Raw genomic sequence first — 15,469 nt, 5'->3', positions numbered from 1 at the left:
CTCGCTGCCTGGAATTGTGGATGTGGTTTGAAGTGTCATTACATAATTTAACTATTCACTGAATATTAAAATAAGTTCACATCTCGAGAGAAATTAGAGATGCGAGTTGGCTGCATGTGGTCCAGACATAGCACGAGAGCCTGCAGCTTGCTGCAAAATCCATATTTCCAGCATGCCAAAATCTCAGTTCTATTAATACAAAGCAGTAATTGTTGTTTTTTTTAATTGTTCAAGGAAAAGTGTATGCTTTTCTGAGAAATGCACAAGCTGACATAAAAGTAAACCATATTCATTGCAACTAATTTTGAAGATGATCAGACCTTTTGTCTTACGTTTAGAGTCTCTGCCGGGATATACTGTTGCACTCTGTTTGACCATTGCCATTAAAAACAAGACAAGTAATGATGAAATCTTCGGCATCTTAAAAGATGTGCCCAATCCTAACCAGGATGATGATGACGGTAAGGATATCTGACATTAGGCATTAAAGGTCATTTCTTCTGTGTTCAAAACTACTTTCACCACCCTATTGAACTAGGAGCTGTGCCTGGTACATGGCTTTGTACACTTTCTCCATTTAGCGTCACTTAACAGAAAACGGAACCAATATAAAACGTTGTGTGTATTCTCGTTTCTCTTGCCCCACAGGCAGGGTCCATTCTTATCAATGGGATAGTGGTAGGAAGGAGTAAACTGGTATGGGATGTACTATTGGGTGGCTGCTGCTGACAAAGATAGTATGAAAGAATGAAATAGTCCCCCAAACTTCACCGTCAGGATGCAGTTCTTGGCATTAGTAGAAAACCCCTGGGTTATAGGAATCCTAAAGGGATTAAACTGCTGTTTATCCTCTGAAAAGAAAGATGTTGATAGGAGTGCTTTTGAAAGTCAGCAGTAGATTTTGCTAGGTTTGATAAAACTTTCAAATGCGTATGGAATCTTCCCTGCTGGTATGAAACAAGAGTTTGAGGATAAGGGAGTAATGTAGTGTAGTCCTAAATGTACTCAGTAGCTGCGTGTCAGCAAGGTAAGACTATCTCTGCGTGGCGGCACCTGGCAGCCTGAGGGAGTTGCTGATAAAACTGCAGCTTTTAGGAAGCATTCACTGATTCCCTGTTCAGGCTGCAAAGCTCAAGTGCTAAATCTTAAGTTTTCCAAAATAAAGAAACCATGAATTATCTTCAGTGCTTTGTTTGCAGGGTTAGATTTTGATAAATACTTATAATACTGATTTTAATTTAACCCACTGTTTCAATTTGAAAACAACTTTCAGATGAAGGATTCACCTTTAACCCCTTGAAAATAGAAGTTTTTGTACAGACTCTGCTCCATTTAGCTGCCAAGTCGTTCAGCCACTCATTCAGTGCTCTGGCAAAGTAAGTGATAAATGCATTATTTCTGGGGTTATGGAACGCATTCGATTAGAACAGTGAATTGCTTGGTAGAGCTATTCTTCTGCAAGATTCAGTGTTTTGTATGTTGCACAGTGTAATGTGAAAGTAAGGAAGGAGATAGCTTTTTTTTTTTTAATTAAAGGGGGTGGTAGTGTGAATCTTACTGTCCAAGCAGAGATCGTAATGTGCATTTTACTCCATGGGGATAGGTCAAGATTCTGCATGTTCTGAGACCTGCCTTAGCTTGTTGCTCACCTGGAAGAGTGCAGCAGTAGGTAGCACACTTCCCAGTGCCCACAGTGAGCCCCGAGGGCCCCACCAGCATAAAGGACACAGCAGCAAATTTGTGCATCCTTGTGCCCATGCCACACCTGCCAAGACCAGTGCACTTTGTGAGCATGGCTGGGTACAAGTTTTAATGCCCACACGTGAACCCTGCTAGAGTCCTGGGGGACTCATAAAGAGCTGGAGAGTCTTTTGGTCCTATCAGACTATAGCTAAGGACAGAAGTAGGTCTGCAACATCATTTATATATTGATATTAGACACTGCAAGCTCTGCTGCAGTTAAGATACAAGCTACGTTCAGTTGTGATAGTTGGGGTGGTATCGAAATGGAGGCTGTAACAGAAAGTGATCTGTCTGGAATATCATAGGTGACCTACCCATGTACTATAATCTTCTAGGAAAACTGGAGGTAAGCTCACCCAAGCATGGGAGAAGAGCCAGCTCAAAAAGGGGTTATCTGATGTATCAAACACCGCCCTAGTCATTTTTCCTGCTCATAACTGATGTAGCATGGTCTAAAAATTCCATATTTTTCTTTTAGAAGTTTTACTGAGTGAGGCTTGGTGTCTCTCACTAATTTGGACTTTCTTGGTGAAACTTAGACTAGTTCTCCATATGGGATAATATGTTGCAAGGGTATGTCCACACTGGGGAACTCAGATACATTAAGGCAAATCAACTAAAGGTGTAAAGTCAATGTTCATAAGTTAAAATGTTAAATCCATGCCTGGCTGCTCTCATTCAGGAGAGAAGTGGCAATATTTCGCTGTAGATTAAATTCCATTAAGGGCTTGTCTACATGAACAATTAGACTGTGTCCAGCTGGGGTCTGAATTACTCCACACTAGCCTGCTGTGATCGAACTGTGGACACCATAACAGTTTGTTAGAGTACTTTAACATGTGTCGCCAGGGCATGCACAGACCGAGAGACCACAGCAGGCTAGTGTGGGGAAGATTCACACCCTGGTTTGCAGCAGCCTAATTATTCTGCTTTACTTCCAATTGAGATCATCCACATGGGGACCTAACCCTCATCGGTTTCAAACTAGTAGTTCATCTGCCTTAACTTTCCGAAGTGTTCCTGTGTAGACGTGTACTATTAGAGAATTGCCATGAACTAGTCACAGTGCCAGGTTTCAGAGTGGTAACCGTGTTAGTCTGTATCAGCAAAAACAACAGGGAGTCCTTGTGGCACCTTAAAGACTAAGAAATTTATTTGGCATAAGCTTTCGTGGGCTAGAGCCCACTTCATCAGATGCATGAAGTGGGGGGGAGAGGGATAGCTCAGTGGTTTGAGCATTGGCCTGCTAAACCCAGGGTTGAGAGTTCAATCCTTGAGGGGGCTACTTAGGGATCTGGGGCAAAAATTGGTCCTGCTAGTGAAGGCAGGGGGTTGGACTCGATGACCTTTCAAGGTCCCTTCCAGTTCTAGGAGATTGGTATATCTCCTATTATTTATTATTATGCATGAAGTGAAAAATACAGGCGCAGTATAAATACATGAAAGGATGGGGGTTGCTTTACCAAGTATGAGGTCAGTCTAATGCGATAAATCAACTAACAGCAAGATACCAAGGGAGGAAAAATATCTTTCGAAGTTGACAAGAAGGTGTGAGTAATAGTACGGAAAAATTAGTATTGGGGAAATTAAGTTTAGGTTTTGTAATGACCCAACCACTCCCAGTCTTTATTCAGGCCTAATCTGATGGGGTCCAGTTTACAAATTAATTCCAGTTCTGCAGCTTCACGTTGGAGTCTGTTTTTGAAGTTTTTGTTGTTGAAGTGTTGCTACTTTTAGGGCTATTATTGAGTGACCAGAGAGATTGAAGTGTTCTACTGGTTTTTGAATGTTATGATTCCTGATGTCAGATTTGTGTCCATTGATTCTTTTGTGTAGAGACTGTCCGGTTTGGCCAATGTATATGGCAGAGGGGCATTGCTGGCACATGATGGCATATATCACATTGGTAGATGTGCAGGTGACCGAGCCTCAGATGGTGTGGCTGATGTGGTTAGGTCCTATGATGGTGTCCCTCGAATAGATATGTGGACAGAATTGGCACAGGGGTTTGTAGCAAGGTTTCCTGGGTTGGTGTTTTTGTTGTGTGGTGTGTAGTTGCTGGTGAGTATTTGTTTCAGGTTGGGGCACTGTCTGTAGGGGAGGACTGCTCTGTCTCCTAAGGTCTGAGAGTGAGGGATCATCCTTCAGGATAGGTTGAAGATCCTTGATGATGCACTGGAGAGGTTTTAGTTGGGGGCTGAGGGTGACGGCTAGTGGTGTCTGTTACTTTCTTTGTTGGACCTGTCTTGTAGAAGGTGACTTCTCGGTACTCTTGAGTATGTCTACACAGCCTGTAGCAGTGAGCCTCCCAGCCTGGGTCCGTGAACTCGGGCTTGTGGGGTTCATATTACTGTGCTAAAAACAGCTGCATAGACAGTGCTTTGAAGTTGCAGCTTGGCCTCTGAACCTGTCCCCCTCCCTTGCTCTAGCCTGAGCCGCAATGTCTACACGGCTGTTTTTAGTGCTGTAGTACAAGCCCAGGTCTGTCGACTCGGAGGCTCACTACCATAGGCTGCATAGGCATACTCTCTACCAAACTTTTACTGGACCACTTCAACTACTTGCTGTGCATCCACTGATTACTTTTCTTTATTATAATAAGGTTTCATGAAGTCTTCAAAACACTCGCTGAAAGTGATGAGGGGAAGCTCCATGTGCTGAGGGTTGTGTATGAGGTTTGGAAGAACCATCCACAGGTAAGGGTGGTTTCAGATGTTTGTTGAAGCTTACGTTCTCACGATAATGATACAACATAATGAACACTGAAAAGCCTAGAAACTGAATTGTTTGCAAAGACAAAGTTGCATTTTATGCTCACTTAAAAAAAAAATGGCGTGGCCACTGTTTACTTAAATTGTATATTAGAAAGAATTCAACATTTATTTACTGATGTTATTAACAGCATCTTAGATTAGATATCAAATTTTTATTTGTTTCTCACTATGCTAACTCCTTTCAGCATTTATTTCAATTGATGGCAATTTGACGTTTGGGTTGCTAACCCTGCAAGAGAATGTCTCATTAAAACAGCCATTTCCATTGGGGGGAATCATTATGGAATCATTTCTCTTGGTCTTAAGTTTTGTAAGAGTTTGTTTTACAAAATCTAAACTTGAGCCAAATGCTTCAAAGTGAGAAATAGAAGTCTATCACTTAGAACTTGCTCTGACTTCAGATATTACTTGAAATAAAAAGTGGTTATGATAAACTTGGGCTCAAGGCAATGTGCTTGTAGAATTGACTGGATCAACTGATCTGGCAGACTGGTTTTGTGATAGGGCTGTTGCTTACTTGAGGTAAATATAACCTTAATTCTTTGGCTGTGTTACTGTGATTCAGCAGTCGTTAGTGTTCAGTTCAAAGTAGTGCACCAATTGAACTAAATGTAGATACAGATACAGGTCTTCTAGTGTGAACACTGTGCGTGGACAATGTGACAGTCACACCAGCTTACCCATATCTGGTTAAAATTGCACCTTTAGTTAAACTCATCTACACACACTGTGCAGCAGGCCTCTAGAGAAGCAGCTGCCTTTACAGAGGGCATTCAGCTATAACTGATAGCACCTAATCCTGGGGTGTATTTACCTGTTGCATCCTATGTTTCGCACCAGCAGTGAACAGGGAGGGTTGAGTATCTCTTATTGCCATAGGTATCGTGATGCTATAATATAGTCAACATAACTTTCTCTTTTTTCCCACGATGCAGATGATTGCTGTGCTTGTGGATAAGATGATTAGGACACAGATAGTTGATTGTGCTGCCGTAGCAAACTGGATCTTCTCTCCAGAGCTTGCTCATGATTTTACTAGGTAACAAAATGAATTCTCTGTTGAAACTAACATTCAGTTGGTTTAGACATACTTTCACTTGGTGGATCATGTACACTGAATACTAGATTTTTTTACTTTGCTCAAATACTTGGCCTTATTATGGTAAGCAAACAATTTAAAAAAAATAAAAATTACCTTTGCACTTCATACACAACTTACGTGTCAAGCCCGCCAAAAAGGATATTTGTCATTCAACATTCTCCATTTACAGTTGAGGTGGTGCGGGTTTATAATGAACCCAAGAATCCATCTCGGCTAGTTTCTGGACAATGGCCTATAACTTCAGTGTGCCTCTGAGGAAGGTACACATCTACAGTCGCCATGCAAACTGCTCGTTGGCACAAGGACTGTCTTGTTCTGCACTAGTTTAGCACCTTAGCACAGTGAGGACATGGTACGTGACTGAGGTTCCTAGGTGCTGCAGCAGTACAAATAATAATAATTAATTGGGAGCGAGGAGGATGTCCCAGACACAGACTGTGGTTCATGTAACTGTCTTCCATAATTGCAAGTACTATTGTTGCCAGTACCTTTGTGAAATATACTTATCGCTCACAGCTCTAAGTTAATGGTACATTGTATTCAGATAATTACTTTTTTAAAAATCCATTTGTTCACATAGTTATAGTTACAGTTGTCATAAACAGATAGTTAAGGGTTAATGTCTCTTTTACCTGTAAAGGGTTAACAAGCTCAGTGAACCTGGCTGACACCTGACCAGAGGACCAATGAAGGGACAAGATACTTTCAAATCTCGGTGGAGGGAAGTCTTTGTTTGGGTTCTTTGTTTTGGGGGGTGTTCTCTCTTGGATCTAAGAGGGGCCAGACGTACATCCAGGCTCTCCAAGCTTCCTAAAATAGTCTCTTCTATTCAATATAGTGAGTATTAATTAAAAAGGCGGATTAGTCTTTAAAGATATTTTATTTCTGTTGCTGTAACTTGTACTTACACTAGGGGGGAGGGAGTCTCTTTAGTTTTATAAGCTGTATACCCTGTAAGCATTTCCATCCTGATTTTACAGAGAGAGTTTTTTACTTTTCTATCTCTGTAAAATCAGGATGGAAATGCTTACAGGGTATACAGCTTATAAAACTAAAGACTCCCTCCCCCCTAGCTTAAATACAAGTTACAGCAACAGAAATAAAATATCTTTCCAGCAAATACACATTTGCAAATACAAAAAACAAATAAAAGACTAATCCGCCTTTTTAAGTAATACTCACTATATTGAATAGAAGAGACTATTTTAGGAAGCTTGGAGAACCTGGATGTACGTCTGGCCCCTCTTAGATCCAAGAGAGAACAACCCCCAAAACAAAGAACCCAAACAAAGACTTCCCTCCACTGAGATTTGAAAGTATCTTGTCCCTTCATTGGTCCTCTGGTCAGGGGGAGGGATAGCTCAGTGGTTTATGCATTGGCCTGCTAAACCCAGGGTTGTGAGCTCAAACCTTGAGGGAGCCATTTGGGGATTGGTCCTGCTTTGAGCAGGGGGTTGGACTAGATGATCTCCTGAGGTCCCTTCCAACCCTAATAATCTATGAAACTTAAGGTGTTAGCCAGGTTCACTGAGCTTGTTAACCCTTTACAGGTAAAAGAGACATTAATCCTTAACTATCTGTTTATGACAACAATGAATATCCAAACCATTAAAGAATCTCTTAAAGTAAACAAGGCTTGAGCAAAAAGGATACCACATGACAGTATCCTAAGGAGACTCTAGCATCTTGACATTTTTTAACTCCCTTGACATAAAACAGTCTAACAAAACAGATCCATGATGTGCCTCATGCATTCCTGAATGAATTCAAAATAAAACACCACTAATATTTCAAGGTAAAATAGAGGAAAGATCCCACTGTTAGTAATAGGAAACCACACCTGTTTAAGTGTACTCCCCTACTATTAATATTTGTACTTCATGTGCATACTTTGCATAAATTGCAAAGGAATTCAGATTATAGTTGAAACTTTGGAAAATTCTTCCTGTGCATGTATTTCTGTAATAAAGTATGTACACTGAGTACATTCTGGTAACACTTGTAACCTGTACTGTTCCTGTTAGTCTGAATAAGAAGGTTGAGGCTAAAATACAGCTAAAATTTTAGACGTGATTTTTTTTTTCCTCTCTCTCTGCTTTTTAACAGTTTACTATTTACTGTGTTCTTGTATTTTGTTACTGGCTACATTAAGGTTATAATTGGTTCTCTGCTAGGTTCTATATCTGGGAGATCTTACACTCCACGATTCGTAAGATGAACAAGCACGTAGTGAAGATCCAAAAGGAGCTAGAGGAGACGAAAGCAAGATTAGCCAGGCAACACAAACGAGTATGTATCTTGTTTTGTATCGTGAAGTAAAGCCATGTACTTCTCACATTTACTGCATTTCAGACTAAATCCTACTTTTTCTGTGGCAAGATGCAGGTCAACTGATATGAGACTTGCTCTGTGAGACACAAAATAAACATCAGTAGCACTTAGATATTGACTTGGATTCCGGGGATTGTGATACTAACATGATCTTCAAATACAGCTGTAAAGGCTGTTACAGCCAAGGAGTCAAAGTAAATGGAGCTCAGTTCACATTCCTTTACTACTTTTTTGGTCTTTCTCATAAGTTAACTACAAAAGAACACTACATTTTTGTTGCCAATTATAGATGCTGCAGTGACAGCTACCTCTCACCTAACTCAATCTCATTTTCTGTTACATTCTTGTGTAGCAATGGAAATTGTATTTTCAGTATTTCAGCTTTACTGTAGTTGCAGATCTCCAATCAACAGGTTAATCATTAATATTTGGAGGATTTTCTTGCCATGCTGTATTAGGAGGAGAACATCACCAGGGAGACATTTAAATTGTTTTTAACTAAACAACGTTAAGTGTTCTGGATTTTTTTCTTCAAGAGCAAACCTATAATAGTTTAACAAAAAAGTATATGTCCCTTGCGTCTCACATTTATCTCCAGACTTCTTCTCCCTGTCCAGATCTATTCCGTCCCCAACAATCTTCTATTAATTGAACTTTTTTGAAACTTTTCACTTTTAGAGAGAGGTAAGGGATTTACTCTGTGTATACAAATTTGCAGCGGGAAAATACAGTTGAGGTCTGTTGTTTCTCACCTCTATATATTATTTATTTATTTAAAAACGTTTTTGCTGTTAACAAGCACGTTATTTCTGGAGACACAAATCCACAGTTTGAGAACTGCAAAACTAAGCATTTCTGATGGTATCTTCTAGACTGAGCACTGAGTCCCATTGGGTAGATAGAAAGATTAACCTAAATAATCTATACAGAAACCCTGGGAACCCCATAAGATTGGGTCCCTAATCCATGAACTACTGGAACTCATTTACAAAACTTTTCTTAAACATTACATGAATATATTCTCATACTATAAAATTAGAATTTATAATCCCTATTCCAGGATGAGATGCATTATAGCTCAAAGATATCTTAATTAAAATAGGTCTTTTCCTCAAAAGACATTTTATCAAAAAAATCCAATTTAAATAAAACCCATTTTTTTAAACCATTGATTTGTTTTATCCACCCTGATTTTGAATGCTCATGTGTGACTGTACCCCCAAAAGTTCCTGTGCGAGAAGGTAAGTCTCTAAACACTACATTTTGATTCTAAGGATAACTGAATGAATGCCAGAATAGATTAAATGGGAAAGCTGATTTGCTGACATCCCAAACTATACTTGTGGAAAAAATTGAGTCTTGCCCTTCCACGCAAAGTCTGTATGTGCATTAGAAGCGCTTAGTACCTTGAATGGCTTCTCCATTTATCTTCAGCATAATTAGTTTTATTTAATGCACTTCCAGTTATGCTGAAATTCAGTTCTGAACAGTATTGTCGGCTGTGTTGTGTGAACGGTGCTGCCCTGCACTGTATCCAGAGGACTGCACCTGTAACGCTGTAATGCTGATATGAGCCATTTTAAAACCGGTTACGTCTGGGGCTGCAGAGGAAGAAAAGTACTTGCTTGTCAGTTTTTAGGCAGGCCAGTCACACCTCTTGGATTACTTAACCCTAGTTTTGTGTCATCCTAAATTGTTTTTGCATATAGTATTTCTACAGATATTTGAAGTTTATAGCTGTTAATTTATGGACAGATTTGCAGGAAAACAATCTTTTGTGAGACTAACAAAGCAAATAATACCTGCAATCAAAACCTTAATCTGCCCAATTCCTTATTTCCTACTAAACTGCATTTAGTTTTGTATAACTTCCCTTAACTGACTCGTGGCTAGTTGCTAAGGGTCAAATGGCAGTTCTGAAGATGTTTTTTTTTTTAAATAGATTAGGGACAGACAGTAACTGTTTGGGGTTGGACTAGATGACCTCCTGAGGTCCCTTCCAACCCTGAGATTCTATGATTCTATGTTATCTAAATTTTTCTTTCGTAAGGAGCACCACAATGAGCCCATGTCACAATTACAAGGGCTAACTGCAGCTCTGTCCCCTTCCTGGTGTCAGAGTGCACCCTCTCCAGTGTCAGGCCTCATGCCTTTACCTCTCCTGGGGTGCTCTTAGACCAGGCCCAGCACCCAGGGTATTAACTGTGCACACCCAGCAGATCCTACTGAGGTCTGGCACCTGCTGTTCTTCCATCCAGGAGTCTGTGCCCAGTGGTGTGTTGAGTGACCAGACAGCCTTTCTAAACCAAGGTGGTTATTTTAGCCGTAGAAACAAGGCATTTAAAGAAAATTTTAAAACAACCTTACCATCCCCGGCAGGTAAATGAAGCCGGCCTAACTTCTTCAGACAGCCCCACTGAGTGTGGGCGAGTCTGTCTGTCTGGTTCCACCGGACAACTCCCGCCTCCTGGGGGAGGGGGAGGAGGAGGAGGAATCTTCCTTTTGAAACCTGTCGCAGTTGTTTTGATCTCCTGGTTCCCAGGCCTTGTCCTGTCCTGGTGGTGTCTCTTCTCACTGCAAGTGTTTGCTGAAAAGTGGTCTGACTTGAGAGATTCCTCTTCCCTTCCAGCCGCATGTAAACTAAAGCAGCATATTCATACAGCAAACAGCCCACGAATGCAGTCAATATACAGTATTGATAAATGATTACAGAGAAGTTCCACTTCTATCAAGCCTCATTAGGCAAGTTGCGAGCAGCCATGCACGTGCCTCGTACTATGGGCAGTATCAGGATCTCAGTATCCAAACTTTACCAAGGCTGGCTGTGTCAGTAACGTCATTACTTTTACTTCCAGCGAGACAGTGATGACGACGACGACGACGATGACCGAAGCAGCGATAGGGAAGATGGACCGTTGGAAGAGCAGATAGAACGCTTGCAGGAGAAAGTAGAGTCTGCTCAGAGTGAACAAAAGAATCTCTTCCTCGTTATATTCCAGGTAACGGTGTGGGATTTCATCCCTCTGGCAACTCTCAACTTCTAAGGGGACTAGAATTCAGAGGGTGCGGGGAAGGATGAATAGGAAGCTAGTAATGTGGTCTGGCCACTCCAGAGTAAGAAACTTCTAGGTTCCCCCTAGAGAGGCCTTGTCAACGTGTTTGCATAAAGGAGTTCTACTGGATTGCACCTTTCTTGAGCAAGCAAAAGGCAGTGTTTGTCTAAATGCAGTTTTTAGTATCTCTTAATTTAAATGAATTATTCAGACTTGACTGTTCATAACTTCTGTAGAATATCTCATGGATTATTTTGTCCAGAATAATACATGTTTATCTAAGGTTAGAGAGTTTCCTTCATGCTTAACCAGTACTTCATTTAAAACTATTCTCTTTTTTAGCGTTTCATTATGATATTAACAGAGCATTTAGTGCGGTGTGAAACTGGTGGGATTGATGTAATTACGCCTTGGTACAAGAACTGCATAGAGAGACTGCAGCAGATCTTCTTACAGGTTGGTCTCATTCAGCAGGTAGATAATGCTTAGTGACTTGAGACTCCATCCTGTTCATCTAGCCTTGTCCACTTCATTTAATTAAAATACAGCTGGCTGGGGCAGCCTTGTCCTAATTGGTTAGCACAGGGGATTGTGCAAAGGTCTCCTTGCTTCTAATCCCAGTTTTGCCAGTGACTGTTACTGTAGAGAAGCTATTAGTTAACTGTCCCTCCATTGTAAAATGGGTGTAAATACAAAGCTGAAGGGGTATATCAAGACTTGATGCTTGTAAAGGCACTTTAAGATCCACTAAGAGGTGCTATTATATGTAAGTGCCAAGAACTGATTGAGAGAGGGTAGTTGTAACAAGCTTATCTATGAAATGACTGCAGCCCTGGGAGGGAATGTTTAAAGACCCCCTATTAAACCACAAGAACTTTGGAACTGTGCTGTCTCTTTAAAATCTGGTAACCAGTGTGAAAAGACTAAAGTTTGTGATGACTTGGCTGAAAGTGACAGGCCAAGAACTTGAAAGTGTTCCTCTCTGAATACTGGCTGGTGACTGCACAGGGTGTGGTATGTAATTCTTCATGTGGATTACTCTCCCATAGTTGTAAACAAAGTTTGCATGGCCTCCTAGCGTGTATTTGGGCCCAAACCTACAGTTACCCCATGCCCGTGCAGAGGCCCACCCACAGCTCACGTAGAGTCACTGTTGCTAGCATCTTCCAGCTTGTTTTGCATAGGGAGAGTACAAGCACTTAGCAATACAAGATGTAAACACAACTGCAGTTCCTACATCCTGTCATCTCCCCAGGCTACACCGTCCTTGCAGCTGGTAGAAATTACGTGCAGCCCTGCCCAGCACCCAGTGTAGCCCTAAGTTTTGGCCAACAATTTGGCTGCAGTGTGTGATGCATGTTCTGTTCTCTGCATGTTTTGGTACATAAAGGCAAATAAGAGTAATAAAGGTGCCTGTCTCTGTCTGCAGCATCACCAGATAATCCAGCAGTACATGGTGACCTTGGAGAACCTCCTCTTTACTGCTGAATTGGACCATCACATATTGGCTGTTTTTCAGCAGTTCTGTGCTCTGCAGGCCTGAGAATTTTTCACATGCCGAGTCGTATCTGCAGGACTTACACTGATTTCATATTTTTAAACAAAAAGGGGAAAACTTGACATGGGGAAGGAAGAAGCCTTGAATGCAAGATGGCTTACCACGTTCTTCTGTGTAAACGATACAGTACTCTAACAGACATCAACTGTTTTAGCGTCATAGGCCTTTGTTATAACTGATAGAGGACTGGTGTGGAATAATTATGAATTATTTTAATTTGTCCTTTAATTTTAAATGGTTTGAATGTTGGCTTCATCATAGCATTTGTTTGGTTTTTTTGTTCGTTTCTCCCCTCTGTCGTTTATATAAAAATAAATAGGAAAAATATTAGAGAATTCGTTACCTCTGCCTAATCCTTAAACCAAACAGATCCCCAAATTACCATAATGTGAAGCAGGTCATAGAGCGTCTTGTGAATGTGACAGACATGCAACTCTTCAGTGAGCAACTTGATAAATTCTCTTTAGTTAGGCAGAGGAAAAATATCTTAACTTCAGGCATGTGAAACGCTGAGTCAAGCTTACAAAGTAGTCTAGAGCATATGGGTTTATTATCAAACTGAATAGATTTTCACAGTTTGAAAGAGAATGTGGTTGAAATACAGTTGAAATATGTTTTTTAAATCTATTGTTTGGTGTCTTTTTTATTACAGTAATTGCAAACATTATGCTGCTCATAAACATAACTGTTCATTACAAAAGATTTTGTAGGAAGTGTTAACAGTTGGGAAGCTTCATGCTGACATCTTCTGAGGAATATATTGCTACTTTCCAACACCCTAAAAAGATGAGTTACCACCTTACAGTGCCTGTCAAAATATCTAAATCGTTCAGATAATAGAAGCACATGCAGGGTGTTTCCCCTTCAAATTAGATTCCCCTTGGGATGCTCTCTGAATCAGGCAGTTCCCATTTGAACACCGTGGACAGTGTACCATCTTTAAATGCTAACCTCTCTCCCAAGAAGAGACTGGAATACAAAATGTAAATAGGTTAATCTTGTTATCATTGATTGTAGCTTTTCCACCAGCAGTCTTGTAGTCACCTAAGAACTTAAGAATGGCCACACTGGGTCAGACCAGTGCTTCCATCTAGCCCTGTGTACTGTCTTCTGACAGTGACTGATGCTAGATGCTTCAGAGGAGAACAACAGAACAGGTAATCCTCAAGTGATCCATCCTCTGTCATCCTGTCCCAGCATCTGTTAGAGGTTTAGGGATACCCAGAGCATGGAGTTGTCCCTGACTACCTTGGCTAATAGCCATTGATTCTATCTAATTCTTTTTTTGAACCCAATTATACTTTTGGCCTTCACAACATCCCTGGCAAGGAGTTCCACAGGTTTACTGGGTGTTGTGTGAAGAAATACTTATTTTTGTTTGTTTTAAACCTGCTGCCTGTTAATTTCATTGGGGGACCCCAGTTTTTGTGTTATGGGCAGGGGTAAATAACACTTCCTTATTTTTCCACACCAATAATGATTTTATAGATCTCAATCATATCCCCCTTACTTGTCTTTTCCCAGCTGAAAAGTCCCAGTCTTTTTAATCTCTCTTCATACAGAAACTATTCCACACCATAATCATTTTTGTTGCCCTTATGTACTTTTTCCACATCTAATACATCTTTTTTGAGATGGGGCGACCAGAGCTGCATGTGGTATTCAAGGTGTAGGATGTACCATGGATTTTTAGAGGTATTCTATTTTCTATTTTTTATTTTTATCTCTCTCCTAATGGTTCCTAACATAGTTAGCTTTTTTGACCGCCACTGCACATTGGATGGATATTTTCAGAGAACTATACACGATGACTCCAAGATCTTTCTTGAACGGTAACAGCTAATTTAGACCCTATCGCTTTGTATGTATTGGGATTATGTTTTCCAATGTTCATTATTTTGCATTTATCAACATGGAATTTTATTTACCATTTTATTGCTGAGTCACCCAGTTTTGTGAAATCCCTTTAACTCTTCGCAGTCTGCTTTGGACTTTACTGTCTTGAGTAATTTTGTATCTACAAATTTTGTCACCTCACTGTTTACCCCTTTTTCCAGATCATTTATGAATATGTTGAACAGCACTGGTCCCAGAACAGATCCCTGGGGGACTCTATTTACCCATTTCTATTCTGAAAACTGACCATTTATTCCTACACTTTGTGTTCTGTTTTTAACCACTTACTGATCCATGAGAGAACATTCCATCTTACACCATGACTGCTTACTTTTCTTAAGAGCCTTGTCAAAGATTTTCCAAAAGTCCGTATATACGATATCACCCTTGTTCACATTGGTTGACCCTCTCAAAGAATTTTAATAATGGGTGAGGCATGATTTCCCTTTACAAAAGCTGTGTTGACTCTTCCCCAACATCGTATTTACTTATGTATGATAATTCTGTTCTTTATGTAGTTTCAACCAGTTTGCCCAGTACTGAAGTTAGGCTTCCTGGCCTGTAATTGCCCGGATCGCCTCTGGAACCTTTCTTAAACATTGGTGTTACACTAGCTATCCTCAAGTCATCTGGCACAGAGGCTGATTTAAGTGATAAGTTGCATACCATAGTTAGTAGTTCTGCAGTTTCATAACTGAGATCCTTCAGAACTCTTGGGTGAATCCCATCTGGTCCTGGTGACTTACTATATAATTTTATTAATTTTGTTGCAAAACCACCTCTATTGACACCTCAATCAGACTGTTCCTCAGATTTGTCTCCTAATAAGACTGGTTCAGGTGTGGGAATCTTCAATCCTGTGCAGTGAAGGCCAATGCAAAGAATTCATTTAGCTTCTCTACTAAGGCCTTGTCTTCCCTGAGTGATCCTTTAGCACCTCAGCTGTCCAGTGGCCCCACTGATTGTTTGGCAGCTTCCTGCTTCTGATGGACTTAAATATTTTTTGCTGTTA

The 15,469-nt window shown here is 40.5% G+C and overlaps 1 protein-coding gene across 2 annotated transcripts in view; it reads left to right on the top strand.

Annotated features, from left to right (window-relative positions):
* NCBP1 (nuclear cap binding protein subunit 1) overlaps window positions 1–13,184 on the top strand; it is a 51,375-nt gene extending 38,191 nt beyond the window's left edge. For both annotated transcript variants that reach the window (XM_045020104.1, XM_045020105.1), the window contains 8 exons: window positions 339–461; window positions 1,274–1,376; window positions 4,346–4,439; window positions 5,453–5,556; window positions 7,794–7,908; window positions 10,806–10,949; window positions 11,346–11,459; window positions 12,433–13,184. In XM_045020104.1, coding sequence (XP_044876039.1) covers window positions 339–461; window positions 1,274–1,376; window positions 4,346–4,439; window positions 5,453–5,556; window positions 7,794–7,908; window positions 10,806–10,949; window positions 11,346–11,459; window positions 12,433–12,546 — 911 coding nt within the window. In that variant the 3' untranslated portion in view covers window positions 12,547–13,184. The remainder of the gene's footprint in view (window positions 1–338; window positions 462–1,273; window positions 1,377–4,345; window positions 4,440–5,452; window positions 5,557–7,793; window positions 7,909–10,805; window positions 10,950–11,345; window positions 11,460–12,432) is intronic.
* Window positions 13,185–15,469: the final 2,285 nt, after the last annotated feature.

The sequence above is a fragment of the Mauremys mutica genome, chromosome 6 (assembly GCF_020497125.1).
Source record: "Mauremys mutica isolate MM-2020 ecotype Southern chromosome 6, ASM2049712v1, whole genome shotgun sequence".
In the NCBI taxonomy this organism is placed as follows: domain Eukaryota; kingdom Metazoa; phylum Chordata; order Testudines; family Geoemydidae; genus Mauremys; species Mauremys mutica.
The sequence above is the reverse complement of the archived record's forward strand: the minus strand, read 5'-3'. Positions and strand labels throughout refer to the sequence as shown.